Consider the following 22,051-nt stretch of genomic DNA (forward strand, 5'->3'; position numbering starts at 1 on the left):
CAGCATCACCAATGGCATCTCTCTGATTTCACAACCTGCCACACCTAGGATAAAAACCTGACAAGGTGTGGGCAGGACATGTTGGACCCATGGGTGCTAAAAAGATGGTTTGTTTGTTGTTTGTTTGTTTCCTGTGCTAATCTCCATTCTCTCCTTGGTGGCAGGTGTATGAGGAAGCCTATCATGCCCTGCACAAAGAGCTGCCCGAGGTCTCTACCTCTGTCTTCACAGAAATACTAACGTGGATTGGCCAGAAGATCTCAGCAGCTGAGGAAACCAGCCATACCTAAGAGCAATTGGTTTTGCAGCTTTTCCTGGGCCTTTCTGGGAACAGATGCTTTTCTTAATAGAAGTTTCTCTGAAAAAGATGTAATGTGGAGGGACTCTTGGGATATTTTATCATGCACAGCCTAAGGGAGGGTGGGGGAAGAGGCACAGGGTGAGGCATTGTTTGCTGATGTAAATCGCCATTCCCCTCATTGACAGCTCTGTAGGTCGAGTGACTTTACTGGAATGCCCCTCACCCACCAAATCTCCCTCACCACTTCCCCTTCTCTGCTTTTGCTGGGATCACAGGGGCGTATTTACACTGCAATAATTTTTAGTATGTTAAAGAAGTCGGTATCTTCCACTTTATGGTTTTGATTCCAGGTGCATATAGTCCCTTCCCTGTCCCCACCATCCAGTACCTTAAAAGCCCTGGTCCTTGAGAGGAGAGCAGTAACAAAGGTGCTGGGTAACAAGGAGAAGCTGAAGATGGAGCTGACAGCTCCCTGAAAGTGAAAGGCTGGTTTTCAAGGTCAGGACTCTTTGGATACCGTCTTGATAAGCAGGTCAGGCCAAGGGAGAGCATCAAGACAGCCTCCCCCACCGCTCTGCCTGTCCTCTGCGAGGTTGCACTCGAGGAAAGCATGCTGAACTGCTCTTTAATTTTCATCAGCAGAGCAAATCCCAGAAGGGAGAGGAGGAATGTGGAATCAAACCCACTTAGCACATTCAAAACCCATGCTTTTCCCAATGCCAAACCTCATCTCCTCTGCAAAATGAGCTATTCTGTAAATATTCCTAGGGGCTGCTTTTTTTTCCTTCCCTTTTTTTTCTTTCCTTCCCTTTTTTTTCTTCCCTTTTTTATATTTTTCCCTTTTGGAATTAACCACTTGTGCTACTGAAAATGCAAAGTCAAAGTTATGAAAGAGAATATAGTAATATAATATATGATGTATATAGAGGTGGCTGGAAGTTGGAGAAGAAATGGGAGGAGAGTCTAAAGAAGGGGTTAATTGTTCCTTCTCTTGGCAAGGAATAACATTTTTCTACCGGGATCCAGTCCTCTTGCCATAATTTTGCAGTCATAATCTGTTGTTTTCCTTCATCAGTTGGAAAATGTCCTGAAAATAATGCTAGAGAGAAGTGCAGAGCATCTGGTGGGTGGGGATTAGCAGTGGGTGTCCTCATGGTCCACCAGTTTAGCAGGAGACCCACAGTGTGAACAGAGATCCTCTCTAAGCTCATCCCAGTCTTCTCCTAATCAGCACAGCCAAATCTGGGGCTAAACAGAGGGGCTGAGTTCACCCCTTTAGGAAAGGTGGGAGGCTGAACACAGAGCATAGTGTGCAGTCATCCATCCAATGCCTGCCTTGGTGCACTGATGGCATCCGGGGCATTGGTGTACAAGCTGCCACAGAGGAGCTTGTGGACTGGTCCAGCAGTGCAGACAAGCCAAATGCTAGAGCCGCCTGGGTCTCTGGTAGCAATAAGGTGAAAGGAAAGACTTTGGAGCCAGTTATGGAGCAGAGGTATCATATTGATACACTAAAAGCTGCCTAATGATCACAGCATGGCTCTGCAGGTCAGTTTGTGCGGGGTGGTGGCTCTGATTAAGAATACACTTAGCACTAGCCAGTGAAGTTTAACCTGTGCTTCTCCCTCCAATTTTGCAAGAAGAAAATGCAGATGTTGCATTATGAGAGAAGGAGGCATCTCCCCCAGTGAGAAACCAGCCTCCTTTTTGCCTTGCCTGCCAGCAGTGGGAACCATTGCTGTGACTTGAGCCACCATGCCCAGGGCTGGATCAACCTGCAACAGTTACAGGGGCCATCCACCTCTCCTCCCTTTGAAACCAGTTCTGGCAAGATTCAGGAAAGGGGCCTCTGTGCAATAACAGAACCAGGACTTGGTCCCATTTAGTTCCAACAGCGTGGGGGGGGATGAAAGATGTGTGGATGCAGGTTTTGTGCTTGGAAAGTTACATAGGTTGATCCAGGCACTTTTACACTTGTATTTTCTTGCCTTTAAATAGAGGAATAAGCTGTAGTTCTCCCAGCAATGCCAGCTTTTGAGTCAAATATTGTTCCAGTGCAATCAGCTGTTGTCTCACCAGCCCCTGCTAAACCTCTGGTGACACTTGCTATGGGAAGGAGGGAATGCACAGGTCATCTGCTCTGTGTCTTCCAGCACCCTGGCTTGTTGCAACTTCTTTTCCCTGCACAAAATCCTTCCTTGCCAGATGCTGCTAGGCAAAGACAGCAAGAAGTGAAACACCACAGCAGTGATAAACCTTACCTGCTTCTTCAGCTGGAAGGAGAATCAAGTAGGCGTGATCCAGTGGTGACAGACGTTGTGGGGGTAGTAGCAAGATGATGACTTAAGGATGGGATTTTTGAAAGCACTTTTCCCAAGGAAGTCAGGAGGAGTAAATCAATACACACATTCTTTAAATCCCTTCCCAAATTGACAAGCACTTTGTGGGGGTGGAGGGAAGTGACCCTCCAGCAGGAAGGTCAGAGCCTGTCTGCTCCCTCCAACCTGGCTTCAGGCAGAGGAAAGTCTATGATCAGTGCCTTTGCTAAAATGTGTCCTTTCAAGAAACATCTGCAGCTCTGCAGAAATAAAAGGAAACCAATTACATTGATCTGGGGAAGACTTGTTCTTCTGTCTAGCTAAGCTCAGCAATGGCCTGGGGAAGCCATGTTTGAAAATCAGGCTAACAAACAAGGATTTGAAAGATGAAGAACAACAAACAAGCCAAATAAGCCCCAAGCATGGACACAACGTTTAATGCCACCCTCAGCCAGTTTTCTGAAGAGTTACCATGTTCTGAAGACATTAACACAGGGAAAACCTCCCTGAAAAGCCCTGGAAAGCTGCCTGCCCCTGGCAGCACACCCCTCTAGGCAGGCTGCATTGCAGAGAGGGAGCAGCAAGGGTGCATGAGTTCAGGGAGAGGGGGCCAGGAGCAAACCAGCCTGGGTCAGTCGAGACACTGATTGGTGGGAGCTGCAGCTCAGGCTGCACACTTCAGCTCTCACTGCTGTTGTTGATCCCTTACTCTGCCTGTAAGCTACTTTATATTGACCCAGTTCGGTTTCACCATGTCCCGGAGGAATTCTTCCTTTCCCTGACCAGATTAGTAAAGAGCAGAGCTGCTGCCAGGGGAGATGTAATTAAAGTATTTTCAGATGGCAGGTCCCCTTGGCAGAGAGCAGAGCCAGCCTTCTGAACGTTGCTGTGTGGAGCCGCCCCCCAGACCGCTCTGCCTCTGAGAAGAGGTGGCCCTCACAACTGAGCAATAGCAACCTGTAACTACTGTAGAGATCATCACCTGTAGCACTGACAGGCCCTGCCCCAACTGCCTAATCCATCCCCTTTTCTAGTTAGCCTGTTGTTTTTATACCACTCACCTTAGCACACTGCCAGCACAAGCCCATTGAGATCACATTTACTTTTCCAAGTAATTTCTGAGCTTGTCTCTCTTGTTCTGTTGTGTTCCAGTTCAATAGAATACATTTATATATATATATATATATATACACACACACATATATAAAGGCATATATACATACACATGTATTTTCAGTGGGGGAAAAAAAAAACATAAACAAGTCTAGGATTCTTAAAGGAATGCAATGGATATTGCAACTACTAATAAAGTTATGTTTTCTGAGCAGAGTGTGTTTGAGGGCATCATTGGTGACTGCCATCCCTCTGGAGGGTCAGAGGGAAAGGCAGAGAGGTATTAAATTGCTATTCAGCTTCTGGAGGAGGGGGATGCAGTCAGCACCTGCTTCCCAGCCACTGAAGCCCAGGGGTCTGGGAACAGTCTAGTCTCATGGAGGCCTGAGATTCCCTTTCTGCTTCAAGGACAGCTTTTCAAAGAACCCTGAAACCCACAGCCTCACACCACTATTTGCTATAGCCCACAGCAGCACAATAAAAAAATCAGCTGGAGGCACTGCAGGTGTGAGATGTCTTTACACCACGCTGACCTAGCAGGGTTCTCTGGGTAATCCCAAGGAAAGCTAGCTTGGCCCTTCCTGGAGCCAGAGCTTGCCTTGTTTTACATTGCAGCTGAGGTGCTGACTTCAAGGGAAAAAAAATAAACAAAGTTCCCTAACCCAAGTGCTTGCCCCAGCCCCGACAAAACAGGAGTCCAGAGCTGGTGGAGGAGCCTGGGCAATCAGCAGTCTCGGCTTGCTTTGAAACCTGGTTCCCACACTTTTATGAGTCCATTCAAGGATTAAGTTGAACTGTACTGCATTCAAACAGGAAGCATCTGCACCAAGGCCAGGAACAGCAGCCATTTAAATCCTACTTTGTGCCTGCAGCTGCAACTACAGAGAGGGCTGGGGAGCAGATTTTTGCTGCTCTCTCAGCTCCCAGGCAGTGCCCAGGTGGTGTAGGAGCCCCCACTTCACCCAGACACAGGGCTCATGCTGTCATGGTGCCCTGTGCTGCAGGAATGTCACACCTACCCAGGGAGGAGGGCTGGGGGGCAGACCAACCACAGGGTCCCCTCCTACCTCCATCCTTGTGTAGACTTCAGGACAAGCTGTTGTGTTTTGAGGGCTCCCCAGCTGCTCTCTTGCACTCCAAAGGGGGTGAGGGCTGCTGTGGCAAGGGACAGGCAGGATGATGATGCATTCGTGCACTCAACCTGCAGCCTCCAGCATCCTCTTCATACCTTGAGTCACTAAATCAAGAGAACAATACAAGTTTTCTATGTCCCCATCAGGCTGTATGTCTGATCACACCTCATCTTACCAGGTTAGGAGCTCTGTCCAAGGACTGATGTACCTCAACCCAGAGCACAGAACCATGGCTTTTTGCTGACCCAGCAGGCACACTGTGGTAGGAAGGAGCATCATTAGTAACAGGATTTACTTTACTGCCAGCAACTCCCCAGCTCTTTCTCAGGGTATTTTAGTGCCTCGTTCAGCTCCTTGCAGATTTGAGGGCTGCTGGAGGGTGTACACCACAGTGCTGGGACAGGGATCAAGCCCAGGAAGGAGGGGAGAGTCCTGCACAAGTCTGAGAGCAGCACTTTTGGCAGTGCAGTTTTCTTGGTGTCACCACAGCTCAGCAAGCTGTCACAGCCACAGGTGACCTTTCTGGTTTGAGCATGTACTTCCAGTCTCATCCTGTGAGTCTGTGGAAATGTTGAAGCTTTTTGCCTTTTTTCTCTTCCCTCATTCTGTGGTGGGCCTTGTGTTATGCAAAGCTGGCTCTCAGGGTTGATGCAAAGTGGGGATCAGACAAAGGTAAAGCAGAAGTCAGAGCAGTGCCATGGTGGGGAGGGGGAGAGAGCTGGCAGGGACAGATAGCCTGCTCCAGCATTGGGGCATGGAACAAGAGGGGTCACAGTCCATCACATTGCTGCAGGGACCATGCCTCTCAGACACCTAGGACCACCCAGCCAGGCTCAGGCACCGGGGATGAGCCAAACACTGCAGCTTCAGTGAGCAGGGAGCAATTCTACTTCAGATCTGCTCAGCATATAAAGCGGCAGCATTTCAGCTGCATGTGCTGCTGGCAATAGCTTGCCAGGCTTGAGGAAATATTTTTCACTGTGAGGGTGACAGAACACTGGGACAGGCTGCCCAGGGGGACTGTGGATCCTCCTCTGAAGATATTCAAAACCTCCCTGGATGTGTTCCTGTGTGACCTGCTCTAGGCAATCTTGCTCTGGCAGGGTTTTTCAAGGTCCCTTCCAGCCCCTGACATTTTGTGATTCTGTGGCTTCAGCATGGGATCTACAGCCCACCAGAGAAGGGAGAAGAGGGGCTGCAATTCACTCCAGAGCTGCTGGTGAGGGCAAGCAGGGACTTCCGCTTCACCAGTTGCCATCATCCCTGCCTAGTCTTGGGCAGATCTCCATCACAGGGAAAGGGGAATGGAGCTGATGGGGTCATGCAGGTGCCATGTTACCATCAGCGACCACACTGCTACCCACACTGTGCCAGCAGCCTGACTGCCTGCCACTGCTACTCCTGCTCATGGCAGGCTCTCAAAAGTGGGGGGCTCTGAGCAGTTGTTCACTCTTTTCTCCACATATAAGCATGAGTCTCCTCTGCACAAACAAACAGGGCAATGCTTTCCAGCTCATCAATCTGTGATGCTCTCTATGCAGGGGAAGCTGCTGATGTGAGCTACCACTCAACTTTCCTGCTGCTCTCCAAACAACTGTGTTATTAAACCAAACAACCACCTCTGTGAGCAAACACTGCAGAGCCCACATCTCCCAACAGGAGCAAACCAAACAACCATCCTTCCTGTGGTCACTGCTCCTCAGGAGGGAGTGACACAGGATTAATTACCCTTCCCTCCGGAGGAAACTCTTTAGTGTATGGAAACATTCCAGGAATTTGGATGAAAAACAATTCCTAAGAGATCAATTAAGAGTTTAGATGGATCACAAGATATGCACTGATATCTAACCAGAGGAAACTTGGCAAAGAAAGCTGACTGGCCTAGGGAGCAGCTGAAGAGAGGGCAAGATGGAAAATGTTTGTCTTGTAAGAAAACACGTGGAGATGAGAACAGTGGAGGGGTCACAATGGCAGTTCATGGGCAAAGGACAAGTAGTCCCTTCCCTGCATCATTTAGGCAGGGTTTGTGACCAAAGGCAAGTGAGGCCCTGCCAGGCCACAGTAAACCCTGCCATAAGGAAGAGCCCCAGGAAAAGCAAGGCTTTCCAGCCTTCCCAAGGTCAGTAGCTTTCATATGCAAGTCATGCCTTCATTGAGATGGAAAACTCTGCAATGGCAACACCAGCAAAACTTTCCTCAGGCCAACATGGTGAATCCTGGAGCAGAAGACACCTACATGCTAGAAATACTCAACTCTGAATCCCCATTCAGAGGGGAAAAACAAAACAAAACAAACAGGTTTTCCCTCATGCTGGACTGCCAGGTCAGCTTTGTGCTGCAGTGACAGCCACAAGCTGCCTGCCAACAGCACAGGGCAGACCTTGTGTTTGTCACATCAAAAGCCCCAGTGGGACTAAACTTTCAGGACACTTTTAACACAAAGCCCTCTCATCCCATGCTGTAGCTGCTCAGCACCGAAACCCAGCCTGAAGGCACTGGATCCCCAGGAAACACAACTTCACACACAAGACTGATCTGCCCTATTATCACAACTAGCATTGTGAGCACTGCAGTCTGAGAGCAAGAGAATCACTGTCCCCTTGTGTGCTTCCAGACCTTTTAGACTGTTAAGTTGCACAGGATTGGAAAAGGCCACACAAAATCAGGAAACAAGAAATACCATCTCCCTTGGCCCTTGGAAAGGAAGGAGCAGTCGCCCCAGGAGCAGCATGGCTAGTCCCAGACAGCACCTTGAATGGTTTTGAAGAAGCTGTGCCCAAGGGGCACTTAGACTGGAGAAGGAGCATGGTAGAAGAAGCTCTCTGGACATTTTGCTTGAAGCATTTTCAGCTTCTCAATGAGAGCCTTTGGGAATGGGAAAGAGATTGAACTTGCCGCCAACAAACTTGGTTTAGAAGGCCTAGTTCAGTTTTAGATTCAGGAAGTAGGGGGGAGTGGAGGTTCTCAAGAGCAGATTGCTGGCTCCCATTATGGAAGCAAGCTTAATAGAATTCATAAAGCTATTGGTGGTTCTGCTATGCTGTGCCAAGTATGTGTTAGAATAAAACCTTCTGAGCTGAAGGGAGAGACAGACTGTCATCTTAGCCTTGATATGAAAAATCAGCCTTCATCTCCTAAAACATATTTCAAGGAGCAGTAACTACCACACTTACTTTCCCTTCAGAGCAGGTCTCAGCACAGCCTTACCTGAACAGTTCATCACTGTTGCAGCCTTGTACAAATGGTACTGGGATGACCCTGGCTAGTGAAGAAGTGATAAAAGAATAACAAGAGAAGCATTTTTTCTTGCTGGGGTTTTAATGGCATCCCAGCGCAACACAGGCCAGCTCAGTTTCTCCACAGGAACGGTACATCAATTTAGTTTGGATTTCTTTACAAAGGCCAACCCCACCCTACCCTGAACTCATGAACCAACCCATCTGGCCACATCACAGCAGTCCCTTCACCTCCCTCTTTTCTAACACACCATGCCAAAGCAAAGGCCTTATGTTTTGCATACCACCAAACAGAACAGGGAGCAAAACAGATCCACTGGCAGAAAGCTGCAGTCAAGAGGATGAAGTTCTCCCTTTCCATTCCTGTTCTCTTTCACCTCAAACTCGCCATGCTGCTAATAGGAGGGGGGAGAGGAAAGCTCTTACACTCATATCTAAGGGCATATTTTGGGAACTCAGCAGCCAGACCCTTGGGAGCAGAGCTAGCTCTTGGCATGGCACAGTCTTCTTCCAGGCCCTTCTTTAGTTTCCTGAAATGCCCCTCAAACCATGCCCTGAACTTGCAAGCTTATTAAGTTAACCACAAGTAGGAAAAAGCATGTGCATGCTTGCCCCCTTCCCCAGATGCTGATCCTACATCATTTGAAGCTTAGCTTTGGCCTCAATACCCTTGTTTCCCATCAACAGCCCTAGCTAGGCTTGTTCATCCCTGGGAGCTGAGAAGAGGCAAACACAATCCAGCTCCCCAGGCTGTGGCAGGCTTCATGAGACTGCCCATAGCAAGAGAGAGAAAAACTCAAGTGTCACCCTGAGAAGATGAGTTTGTCAACTCACACCAGCTGGGAGCTGTTACATGGGCAGGTGTCATCCCCAGTCTGACCATGACTATATCAACATGAACAACTCAAACATCTTAGGTTCAGAGTTTCCTCCAGGCCCCCACACTGCTTGTCCCAAAAGCCAGATAGTGCTTGAACTTCCCTGAGCCCAGTCCCTCCCTTATGCAGCATTAATCACTCAGGTGTTTTTAGTATCTCCCCCCCAAAAAATGTGCATGTTCCTGGATCCTGGCATTTAGGGAAGTTACTGCCACTGAAACTAATGCAGTTACCCAGGCATACAAGAAGGCAGAAAAGAAAGTGTGTGTGTGTGTGTGTATGTGGAGGGGGAGAGGAGAGGAGAGGAAGGGCTGCACAGGCATTTCACCAGACTCAGAGGTTTTTGAGAAAACACATGGCTTCAGAGAAAGCGCTGAGAATGCACTGAACAAGTCAGAGTGGTTAAGCAGAGGCTCAGAAATCTCCATCCTTGGAGACAGCCAGCAGTGCCAGAGGCACAGGAGACAGCTTACCCGAGAGGCTGCCCAGAGCAATTTTTCAAGATACCCATCACCCCCCTGACACACCACCAACAACTGGCCAAGCCTGTGCCACAGTGCTGCTAGTGACATAACCCAGGGAGACAGAAGTCAGTGAAAACAAGTCGTTGGTTTTACCCCCATGTTCTTGGTGACAAATGGGTCACCAAGAGAGCAGAGCAGAGTCACACTTTCCTCACTGCCTGGAAACCAGTTGGTACAGAGCCAGCCCCTGGCCCCAGAGCAGGACAGTAAGGAAGGAGCCCACCTTGTCAGAAATAAAGCCACACTGGTATCAGCTGGTAACAAAGAGGCCCCAGCAGTTACAGACATAGTGAAATAGACTGTTTTATTGCTGCATACATGCTTACACATTTCTTCTTAAATAAACGTTGCTCTGGTAAATTTTACAATCCTCTCGATTCAGCGAGTGGTTAGCAGGCATCAAAAAGGACAGAGGCAGCAGAACACAAAGAAGGACACTGGCAACAACAGAAAAATAAAATGGGTTTTATTTTGCAATAAAATTCTTTGCTGCAAGAATAAAGTGAATTCAAATCTAAGTTTTGATCTGGCTCATCTTAGAGAGCTTGCCTGCATGCTGACCATCTGCTTATGCATGCTTTCTGATAGCCCTATTTTGCCAAGAGGAAAGGGAGTGGTGGCTAAAGGAACCCCAGTGACTAGACAATGTGACAAGACTCGACAGATGCGACCACTAAGTGAAGCACTTGCTTAGCAGCCCAACTGCACTACTGGAAAGGCAGACCAAAAGGTCACACTGACCTTTCCTTCCACGTGGACAACTGCAGCCTCAATTGCTCCACACTGGAAAAACACTTCCCAGCACCACTGTCCCTTCTCTGCCTTGCTCCTGCTTTTGCCCACTACCGGTGTCCCTTTGCTTCAGCAGGTGAGGCACCTGTAGAGAAAAGCCTTAGCACACTCCTTGGGAATTTTGTTTCTCCATCTCACTTGTCTCAAACAGCGCCACTGAAGGGCAGGTGTGTGCATGGCGCTCCGCACAGCTCTTGGGATGCTGGGCTTGCGGGGAGGCAGGAGAGAGCAGGGGTGCCCGAGGCAGCCGCGCTTCTCCCTTCCCACCACCACTCCGTTCCGCACTGCCTGCTCCTCTCGGCTCCGCACCGCTCCGTTCCGCACTGCCTGCTCCGCCCGGCCCCGCGCCGCTCCATTCGCGCCGCTGCCTGTGTGCCCAGTGCGGGCCTCACTTTGTGCTGTCGGAGGCCCCGAGCAGACCATGTGGCAGGGCCCCGCTCCCCAGAGGGTGTGCGCCTGCCACCAAAAAACTCAGAACTGCCCCTGTGACAATTCTATGCTCTCAAGCCAGGAAATTGGCCATATCCCTTCTCTCTGATATGTATTTTCCCCACTGCTTCTCCTTCCCCTTTTCCCTCTGCACCAGTCCTATCTAATAAACCCAATTCATCATCTGTTTTGCATCCCAGTTCTGTGTCTGCAGTTCCCATCTCAAGCAGTGAAAGCACACTGGACATGGATTATTTCAAGTCTTGGCTTCAGAAAGTGACCAAAATGACACTGTGCATCCTACTGCAGCAAGGGCAGCCCACAGCCTGTGTAGAATTCCCTGTGCAATTCACACAATGCCTCTTCTTCCTCCCCACTCACAGCATGACAGAGCATGCCCGGTCTATGCCTTGGAGACCCCAGGCTCTAACAACGTGCCACTGCAGAGATGAACAGCTCTGAGGACAGCCTGTTTAGCAAGGCAAGCTTTATGCAGGGTTATCGGCTGCTGATTAGTGCCAAGGAGAAAGAACATCATTACCCTCATTAGGAGCCTAGGGATACAACAGCAGATAACATGACCTACTGCAGAACACAGATTCAAAAACATTCGTTAGCACAAACAGTGAATTTCCTGGAGAACAATGAAGCTATGAGGCTCAAGGCTGAGCAAAGCCAGAAGGTTGATGAGTGGGACAGCTGCCCTGCAAGAGACCCAAAAGGCCCTTTTACTTTAAAAATAATAAATTCCTGTGACCCCTCTGAGTCGGTTTTGCTCTACCACAATGGACAGAAAGAAAGGGAAAAGTGCTGTTTCCAAGAAGAAAGTATTTCATTCCCAGCTTAGGAAGAAAACTGAAAGCCACTGCTTTCTATGAACAGAAAGATTCTGGTTTCTACTCTTACTCCCAAAGATGTTTGTGCAGAAAGCAAAGCTTTTAAAATTCTGAGCACTTCAAAGCAATGGAAAGCTAAGGAAGATCTGGAAATCACTTTGGTTGTTTTCATCCACGTACTAGAACAGCAGGTGCCTTCTACAGTGCCTTTTACATAGCCAAGTACTCCTATGTCCCTGTTAGGGAGGCTTGCCCATTTTATAATCCTGACAGTGAAAGAAGCCTACCTCCCCTTCAATATATTTGGAGAAATTAATGTAGCTTTCTTCCTCTGCTGGTGACAACTCAACAAATATCCTGGTACAAACTAGTTTCAGAAGCATGTTGTTGGGCAACAGAACTAACACCAGGCAGCAGCATGTCTATCCTGTACCACTCCCAACAGCTTCCACTCTCCTATCCACACTGCATTGTGCAAAGGAGCAGCTACTGATTTGGGTTGAGCTTTGGGAGCTACTTCCAAAAGGAGAAATAAAACCAAACATAAGCCAGACACACAAATGTCCAGACATAAATAAATTAAATACACCATGCCTGAAAGTGGATGGGAAGGAGGACAAAGAAGGGGAAGACTCAGAAGTTCTTGCACTCCAAGCCAAACCAGAGGGGCTACGCAGGCTGCATAGGACAGGCAGGGTTTGCACGCATCAGCACTCAAGCCCTATGCTGGCCAGGAGGTTTTCCAGAGCTTCAAGTTTCTGGTTGGCTTCCTCGATGGCGCTGTAAGTCTGCACGTTGCTGGTGATGTGGAAGCGGATGTCATCGACCAGAGGAATGGAGTCAGTCTCCTGCCGTTCCTCCACGGCCTCTGCGTTCTCCTTCACAGCAGCCGCAAACTCCTCCAACTCCACCAGCTGGATGGGATGGACAAGAGACCCATTAGAAAGATAAGAAGCCAGGTAAAGGGATGTGAAGGGTTGTGACAACGGGCTCAACCACTGTTGAGGGATCCTATAGAAGAAAAGGTAACGGTAAGGGTACATGGAGACCCCAATCTTCCTACAAACACTGCTTGGAGGTGTATCATGCTGTTCATCCAAGTGAGGCAGCAACACTCCAATAATAGAAGATCAAAAACTGCAAGCCATCTGAACCTCAAACAGTGGACTGCAACACCCACCACCCACAGCTCTAGTACTGGGGCACAGGGATATACACAGCACTGCCTCCAGAAAGCCTCCCCAGCAGGAACCAGGAGATCCTGCCAGATACTTTTGGAAAGTGTCTTGCAGCAGGCATGAGAGCAGGTGCTTGTGCCCAGCTCAGAACCAGGAGCCACAAATGACTACCTCCACCACAGCTCTCAGCCCCACCACCACCAGCCGACCGGCAGACCGCAGCAAGGCAGCTGCTCTGTTCTGCGCCCAACCTGACAGAATCAGGTCACCCATCAATAATTTTGCACCAAATTCCCTGAGAACATGTGGTGTGCTGAAGGGTGAGAGACAGCTTCTGTCTGCCTGCACTGCTAAACTGTGCCTGAGCACGGCAGGCTGCTGAGCCCTGCTCTATGCTACACATGCTGCCAAAAATCTCTCCCTGTTGCCACCATCAGTGCATCTCCACAAGATGCTGGCAGCTGCTGATGTTTGAACAGAAGGGGTGGCTCCATTTGTGCCAACACCTTTAGGAATGCAGCCTTAGGACTGCCAGTGCTGGGTCTGAGAACTCAGTCTAGAGAAGAACAACACAAGGGGAGCACACAAGCAAAGCCCTACCTTGCCTGATTACTACTTGGGATATTCATCAGCTCTCAAACCAAATCCCCCCTTTTCCAGAAGCCAGAGTCTGGGTGCATGTTGATGTATCTATTGTCACCTATACACACTGAGGAAAGTAACAGCCCCAGCATCCTTTCCTTCACTGTTTTCACATGCCAAAAAGAATTTCACACCTTTCAAGCTGCAGGTGAAAATGTTACATTCCCACATGAACTGCACAAGCCATTTATAAAGATCTGTCTCAGGATAAAAAACACACCATAAATTCCACTTTATCCTTTTGCATGGCAACTTTCTCCATGAGTCCTGAAACTTCATGCTATTATCACCCAGGATACCACTTAAGTAGACCCCTACAAAGAAAACTTCAGTGTTAGATTCATGACTTCTGGCTGTTCAGCAGCCAAATTTCCCCTGTGGAAACCCTACCGTTAGGTTTGTCATCCTGGAGGAGAGTAAAGATCACAATGATTTCTCCTATAGCATCATGTCAGGAAGAACTCCCCTGCATACCCCACTGGGTTCTCCAGGCTGCGGCTGGTGGATGCAGGCAACACATTTGCTGCTTAGGGCACAGTGGCTGACAGGCTGGTGAAAGTCACCTGCCCATGGCACTTGCAAAATTTTGGGGGCAGGTTTCTCACCCCTTAGCCCACAGGGATATGCTGACAACCACTAGCATCTGGCTTACTTCACTGACATCAGCTACAGCTACGCTCCTCATCTTCTGTCCTAACTCAGTATTTACCTTGCTACTTGAGCACTGCTCATTTTCAGGAAGCTCACTCAGCCACAGAGGGGAACCATTTACAACAGACTAAAGCCCAACCATTAAATGTGTTGTATCTATGGCTCACTGTGCAGATAGATTTATGGGCACACGTGGGGAGTGTTTCAAGCCCTATGAGGAGAAGCTGAGGGAGCTGGGATTGTTTAGCCTGGAGAAGAGAAGGCTCAGAGGAGACCTCATTGCCCTCTACAACTACCTGAAAGGTGGTTGTAGCCGGGAAGGGGTAGGTCTCTTCTCCCAGGCAACCAGCACCAGAACAAGGGGACACAGTCTCAAGCTGCGCCAGGGGAGGTTTAGACTCGAGGTGAGGAGAAAGTTCTTCACCGAGCGAGTCATTCGTCATTGGAATGTGCTGCCCAAGGGAGGTGGTGGAGTCACCGTCCCTGGAGGCATTCAAGAGGAGATTGGACGTGGCACTTGGTGCCATGGTCTAGTCATGAGGTCTGTGTTTATAGGTTGGACTCGATGATCCTCGAGGTCATTTCCAACCTTAGTTATACTGTGATACTGTGATACCTTCTCGATGATCTTTGCCATGTATTCCGTGCACTGGTCCTCCAGACGGGTCAGCTGGAACAGCTTTGCAATCCTCCAGATGCTGACAACGTTGTCCTCATCAAGGATCTGAGCCAAGGTCCTGCCGCAGAGGCGCTTAAGCCCGGGCAGCAGGTACATGTCTGCCACACACAGCACGTCGTAGGCGTTTTCCGGGGACAGCTGGCCATGGAAGGGGGAGAATTAGTGTCCAGTCCTACCCACTTCACCTGTCCCAGGCAAACTGCCTTCTTGTCTTGTGTTTTTAGCAGAGATGACAGTGTTTCACCTATTACCAGGTAAGTGTAAACAGTACTGTGGAGTCGGGAGCTCAGGGAGAGGTCTTCCTCACTCAGTTACCACAGAGGAGTGTGCAGAGGCAGCACAATGCAAGAACTTTGCCATGCTGCAGCTAACCCCTTTAGCTAAGCACAAAGCAATGCTCAAACACGGAAGCACACCAGAAAGATGGCTGCTAAGGAATGTTCAGTGTGGCAATGGAAGGACATAGCTTTAACCAGAGGTACTGAAAACCCTTCAAAGAGACAGAGCAGGCTGGCAGAACAGAGCACCTTGTCCTCAGCAGGACTCTTCCTCCCATGTTGTACTGCTGGACTCACATTTTAGGAGAAGTTTGCACATTTTTCACAAGTTCCCTCTTCAAACTGGCTCTGCTAACTCAACCAGCACAACTTCCCTGGGACAGGGATACATCCAGGGACAGAAAAAATGCACTTCAAATGAACTGCAGGTGAGACTCAACTAAGTAAGGAACAGACTGAACATTGAACACTACTAAAGCTTTAACAGACATTCAAACTGAACTAAATTCATGCACCAGAAGCTCAAGTTCACACTGCTGTGGATGGCCTTTAATATTTTCAGGGTCTTGAGCTAGAGAATCACCCTCTCATTTCCATCTTGGGTACTTTTGTTCCTTGCAAGTGATAGGAGGATAAAAAAAATGCTGTAGATAATGTTGGAGATACCACCTCCAGCTTCACTCCATCTCTTCCCCTCGGCTGGGCAAATCCTATTTTAGTCAGCCATCTGCGTCACTAACCTGGAGCTAGAGCCTCTCTGCACAGTTCTGTTCCTGCTACTGTGAGGTGCAAAGAGCACAGTTAGGCACATCCAATTCAGCAGAGAATCTGCAGGATGCAGCACACCCTGGCTGTGGAGGAGGCGAGATCTCTTCCATTTAGACATCCAGCCACACTGATGTAGACTAAAGAATGGTAACTCTTGGTGCATTGTACTTCGCTGCCCCAAGAACCAGTCGGTAGCAAAACCACTGCTGTCAACATCCACACATGGAGTTGCTCACTCTGACAACTGCAAAAGACTGATTATTTCTTCCCCTGCAGCTGTCCACACTGGTGTATGGAGACTACTCACAGCAAAAGTCTCAGCTGTGCAACACTCTGCAACAGCTGTGCAGAAGGATGCAAGATGTAGTAGAGGCATGCCATGAGTGCTGCAGTGCCACACTGGTGTAACAAAGATCTTGGGGCTATTAATCAAGTACTGCTTTGTCCTTTCATAAGCTTCAGGAACCTCACAAGGGCAAGGAGAACACTCCATATTAAACTGTGGAACTAGAGCTATATTCCTGTTTTTCTGAAGATTTTTCCCAGTAGATCTTCATGACAGATGAACTCTCTGCAAGAGCTCACATCTTGGCTGCTCAGTCTGAAATCCAAGCGAGTTTCTGCACAGAAACCTCATGAATAAGGTCCTTTCAACTCCTACATGCTGCAACTCATCTGCACTCCTGCTCCAAGTTCACACAAGGCAGCTGAGGTACCCCTTCTGTCTGGGAAACATCCCTCCTGTGAGCCAGTATGAGGAGGGCAGGCAGAGTGGAGAGGTGCCAGCCAACAGTCACACTGCAGTGCAGTCACAAGGTCAGGAGGTTCTTCAAAACCCTAACGTGCTCCTTTCCCTCTCTGCCTGCCCTTTCAGCATAGAGCTGATGGAAGAGTGCAGACAAGTGAAACATCTGCTCTCTGGCATACCAATGGCAATGCTGCCCTCACTGCCTGCTAAATACATCTCTCCCTGCCACACATTCCCTGCTGCTACCCGGAGGTGAAGAGATCAGCAGAAACAAGGTCACAGCTGTGTGCTCTCTCTGTATGTGGCACCTAACCCAGAGCATGACTATTGCTTGGGAGAAGTGACACTGGCAGGTGCAGTGGCATCTCTGATCACTGCCCTAATGCCAGAACGTGCCCTGGCATCTAGTAGCTAGATCTGCTGAAAGCATTTGCCACAAAAACAAAGCAGGAAGCTGCTTTAACACTGAGAGTTGCTGCACGTTCCATTAGGCTGAAACTAGGTGGGTTAGGGCCATTTTGTTACTGCTTGTAACACAGAGCACAGCAGGGCATTGGTCTCCCAGTGGAACCTTTGCCCACCCCAGCAATAAATAACAGTGGAAATAATGACTTGCTAAAAAAGGAAAAGTGGGCTATGATGCAAAGAGCAAACAAGCAGAATCCCTCAACCTTTCCACATCTCCAAATGTGCTCAATCTGCCATCTACTGGCAGCTGCTCACCTTAGCTTCCCACAGAGCCCAAGAGGGAACTCTCCCTGCATTCCTCACGCCAATGTACAATGTGCAATCTGATTTCCAATTTTTTATGTTGGGATGAAAGACTGGGGATTTGCTTCTCAAGTGTCATGCATATAAACTGGATCCCTGCGTGGCTAATAGCAAATCCCAGGGTGTGGGTTCCTGAGCTAGACGTGAGGCAGCAGAGCAGAAAGAAATCGCACACGCTCCAGATGCTGTAGGCAAGCACTGCTGTGAACCCCTCCAGAATGAGCCAGGGCAGGTGGAAAGGCTCCATGGAAGGCCTCACCTCTGTATCATCGCTGTAGATGTAGTAGAGGACCCGGATGAAGATGTCTTCTGAGATGCTGTGGAGAGTCACCACAGGGATGCTGGGCTGTGTCTGCAGCTCCTCACTCTCACTGAAATGGTCTTCAAGAAGGGCTTTGAAATAATCACTGCGACCACAGAAAAATGCCTGGAGAGGGAAGAAAGCCCAAAACACTTGGATCTCTCTCACTGCACCAAGCTATTCTGGAAGTCCTCTAACTCTGATCCTCCCTTTATTTTGAAGATGCATCTATGACCTTACTTCTATCCATGGCTGCCCTTAAAACCAAAACAACAGTATGTAAACTTAAGAGATTCAAAAGTAGCATGGCCTTAGGGAAGGAGTTTAAGTTGAAGCTGCTTCTCCAAACCCATTCTTACTGCTGTTTACTTGCAGATCAAACATTCTCCTCTCCAGATAATAAAATCACAAGCCAGCAGTAGGATATTTTGCAGCTGTGAATGCTGAAGCTGGATACATAAATTTATCTCCTCACCTCTGCGAGACAGGCAGGGTTTCCTGTTTTGTTAAATGTTTGAAATATAGTTGCCAGCTGTAATAACACATCCCACACTGGATGACTGGGGGAGACAGGTAGACTAGACCCACAGCAGAAAGGGAGAGGAATGAAGTCCAGCACAAGCACATACCTTATGGCACAAGAAGTTGTAATCTGCCACCCGGAAACACACGTCAGGACAACTGTCAAAGTTGTCAGTGCTGTCAAATGGCAACTCCCCAAAACCAACCTAGGAAGAGAAACCAGGAAACACTGCTTGTAACATCTGTGCTTTAAATACTCTCACGGTCCCAAGTTTGGACTTCTTGGTCTTCCCAGAAGCCACCATCCATCTGTTCCCTGGGTACAGTGTAAAGTACCAGAGATGCTCTAGACAGATTTCAATGTGAAGAACTGAAGTCCTTGCACTCCTGATGGAGATATTCCTAGTACAAGCTACAGGGGTCTTCCTTATCCATGTAAACTCCCTGACTCCCCATATGCCTCTGCAAAGTATTTCTGTACCTCCAAAAAGACAGATAACCAAGTGGAGACAAAGTTTACTGCATGTAGCAGGTATCATAAGCACACTAGAGCTTAGGACTAGCCCTTTTGTGTGTAGATGTACTAACTTATCGATTACAATGATACACACACCAGACTGAAATGGTTTGGCTACAGTTATTGCCTCACTTGAATAATCCAACATTTCTAAAGCCTATCTTACATTTCTGATTTGTTTGCAGCCAAAGAGTGCTGGTGCAGCATTAATACTCTAGTCAATTATTTTAACACCAACACACTTCCTTCCAGTCCCACAGACCAAAGACAGCACACACAGACAAATATTAATTTGTTTGCTTTATGTTAATGTGACATTTCCAAATATTTTTTACCTTACCCTATATCCAGGGTAATTCAACTGGAAGAAAAAGTTTATAGTCACAGTCACATAACCAAGACAATCCCTGGAAACAAGTTTCCCCCATTTTTGCCTTCGAAACACAGGCCCTGGAGCTTCCTGGGCTGAGGAGTTGATTACCAGTGTCTCTCCTCCAGGAAAGCTATAACCCAAGCTGCCTCTAGGGCTGAACCCCTGGGCTCACCACAAAGATCAGTTTCCCAACTGCAGACTACCCAACATGCCTGCTTCCATCCTGACTGAAAGCAAGTGATTCAGTTTTACTGAGGAGCCAGATGACTCCTCCCTCCCAAACAGAACAAAGACACAGCCTGCAGCACCCTATGCTGCCAAGCTCAGTTTGCGTGCAGTGAGGTTTCTCTCACAAAACAGGTCCCAGGATGTGGCAAAGCACCAGGCTGGCAAAAGCTTATGCCACCACTGCACATGGCAACCTGGATCCACTTGCCAAGCTCTTTTGTCTGTCCACAGCAACATTTGGCAGTTTCTCATTCCTAATCACAGAAGAGTAAGCCCAAATTGCACACATGGTTGTAGCAGTAACGCTGCCTCTCCGTCAGGGAACTCCCCTCCCAGAAGAGAGGCAGCAGCCCAAGGTACAATCCCCACCTAATCCATTACCTGCTTTTCATACAGATGTAACACAAAGGGCACCTCCAGCATTGAAGATGAGATCAGACTGTCCCATTTGCAGATTCCCCAAGCTGCTGTTCTGCCATTATCTGATTTGTGCCTTATGTTTCAAGGCAACAAACAAGCTGTGGTCTGGGGATCTGCAGCCATGCTCTCTCTGCGGCATCACATTTACAAACACCAGTAGCCCTGATCCAACTACCTGCTCTGTTTGCATTGCTGCTATCCTCACCCTGTGCCCACAGCTTCCATGTCTTCTACAAATTCTGATGTGACTTCAAAGGCTGCAACTTTGCAGGCATGTTACAAGCAAGACAAATTTATAAACAGGTTTTGGTAAGCTGTCCCTCTTGGCAGCACAAGAACTTTTATTGAGACACAAGTAAGTTTTATGAAAGAAATCCATCCCCTCTGGAAAGCACATGGAGTTTTGCCTCAGAGTTGGTCTCCTGAATGACAAATACCTCTGGGCTCAATTTCCTGCTTCTAGCTCTGCCTGGTCCCCTCCAATGCTCAGGTTTACAAGGTCATTTCCAATTCCTGCTACAAAAGCAGGTTCATGGCTTTGTCTCTCCTATTCAGCATTGAAGTGGCTATACAGAATTTTCCCTTTTACTTCCCTTTTGAGACTCTACTAATTCTATGTGCCTCCCTTGTCATGCTTGAGGAATTTAATCTTCCTTTCAGGGTCTCCCTGTTGAAAACTGACTTATTCCTCCCACTACCCCGTTCAGGCAACCTACTTAGCGTATCTCTGTGCAGGACGAAGTTGAGTATGTCACACAGAAAGCACAAAGCAGTTCAGCCTATGAGGTGCAAACACATTCCCAATAAACTAATTCACCATACAGAAATGTTCTCAACATCTTTACAGCAGTAAGACTTCTTGAAAGTTGGGAGGATCTTCCAGCCATCATGTGTGGAGGATCAAGCCTTTGGTGCTACAAATCTGAATGATAGCTCTAAAATAGAATTGTTGCTGGAGGCAAAAAAAGCCAACACCACACAAAAGAAATCATCAGCAGTAATTTGTACCTTGGCCAGAGCATCTCAGCAGGAAAATTGTAAATAAATTACTACACAAAATAAAAGGGTTAGTGAGCCAAGAGAAGATTACCAGCCCATAAACAGATAGAAGTGGATTGGATTTAAGAGGGGAAAAAAAATAAAGATGGAAGCATGTTGTAAATAGTTCCATTAGTCTGCCTCTGCCAAGGGGGCAAAGCAAAGCACAGGGATATCTGCCACAGAGAGCTGCACTACACCAGTGTGGAGGCAGACAAAAGGAACCCATCCTCTTGTTTCAAACTGTTCTTTCTATACAGTGCAAGATTTAGCTTTACCCCAAAAGTGACACATGACCACTGTTTTGCAGCCACACCAAATGGCAATACAGATGGAGATACAGATGGCCAGAAGGAGCAGGGAAGGCATTGTGCCCCTGTACTCAGCACTGGTTAGGCCACACCTTGAGTGCTGTGTCCAGTTCTGGGCCCCTCAGTTTAAGGAGGACATTGAGACTCTTGAACATGTCCAGAGAAGGGCAGTGAGGCTGGGGAGAGGCCCCGAGCACAAGCCCTATGAGGAGAGGCTGAGGGAGCTGGGATTGTTTAGCCTGGAGAAGAGGAGGCTCAGGGCAGACCTCATTGCTCGCTACAACTACCTGAAGGGTGGTTGTAGCCAGGAGGGGGTTCGTCTCTTCTCCCAGGCAACCAGCACCAGAACAAGAGGACACAGTCTCCAGCTGCACCAGGGGAAGTTTAGGCTGGAGGTGAGGAGAAAGTTCTTCACTGAGAGAGCTGTTAGCGATTGGAATGTGCTGCCCAGGGAGGTGGTGGAATCACCATCCCTGGAGGTGTTTAAGAGGGGATTGGACATGGCACTTGGTGCCATGGTTTTGTCGTGAGGTCTGTGGTGACAGGTTGGACTTGATGATCTTTGAGGTGTCTTCCAACCTTGGTGATTCTGTGAAAAGGATTTATTTCACAGCAAATTCTGGTCTTTTGAAGTCTGATTTAATCTTGGCTTGTAAAATAAGATTTCAGTTAAAAAGTAATGAAAAAACAGCTACAAGGAAATGATGTGCCTACAGTCTCATATACTGGCAGCCCCAACTCAGAGTTCACCTGGCAGACACGAGATGAAAAGCTAGGCAAGCAGAGAGTGGAAAGCCACATGGTTTCTAACAGTTGTGATGGTATTTTCCTTAAACCTGTCACTGCTGAACTTCACTGCAACAAATCAAAGGAGCAGCTGTCACGGTCAGACAAGCTCTGGCCTCGACTAGTTTAAAACAAAACACAGACAACAATCATACTTTTAAACCCAAACACTAAGAGAGAAAAGGACTTTCAAGCATAAACAAGAATGAGAAACAAGACAAGAAGATTATAAAGATGTTTAAGAGTTCAAAGAGCAGATAGTCCTCGCTCTAAAAACCTC

At 48.1% G+C, this 22,051-nt stretch overlaps 2 protein-coding genes across 6 annotated transcripts in view; one reads left to right on the forward strand and one right to left on the reverse strand.

Moving 5' to 3' along the window:
• Positions 1-3,943, forward strand: part of MGLL (monoglyceride lipase) — a 130,861-nt gene extending 126,918 nt beyond the window's left edge. For all 4 annotated transcript variants that reach the window (XM_068163789.1, XM_068163788.1, XM_068163790.1 and 1 more), the window contains one exon: positions 165-3,943. In XM_068163789.1, the coding sequence (XP_068019890.1) occupies positions 165-290 (126 nt within the window). In that variant the 3' untranslated portion in view covers positions 291-3,943. The remainder of the gene's footprint in view (positions 1-164) is intronic.
• A 6,009-nt stretch (positions 3,944-9,952) lies between these two features.
• The window catches only part of ABTB1 (ankyrin repeat and BTB domain containing 1), a 29,011-nt gene continuing 16,912 nt past the window's right edge, over positions 9,953-22,051 (reverse strand). For both annotated transcript variants that reach the window (XM_068163786.1, XM_068163787.1), the window contains 4 exons: positions 18,206-18,304; positions 17,535-17,702; positions 14,648-14,848; positions 9,953-12,474 (listed from right to left, as the gene is read on the reverse strand). In XM_068163786.1, coding sequence (XP_068019887.1) covers positions 12,268-12,474; positions 14,648-14,848; positions 17,535-17,702; positions 18,206-18,304 — 675 coding nt within the window. In that variant the 3' untranslated portion in view covers positions 9,953-12,267. The remainder of the gene's footprint in view (positions 12,475-14,647; positions 14,849-17,534; positions 17,703-18,205; positions 18,305-22,051) is intronic.

Source organism: Melanerpes formicivorus, unplaced genomic scaffold (assembly GCF_026170545.1).
Source record: "Melanerpes formicivorus ecotype bairdi unplaced genomic scaffold, bMelFor1.0.p_v2 SCAF_74, whole genome shotgun sequence".
Taxonomy (NCBI): domain Eukaryota; kingdom Metazoa; phylum Chordata; class Aves; order Piciformes; family Picidae; genus Melanerpes; species Melanerpes formicivorus.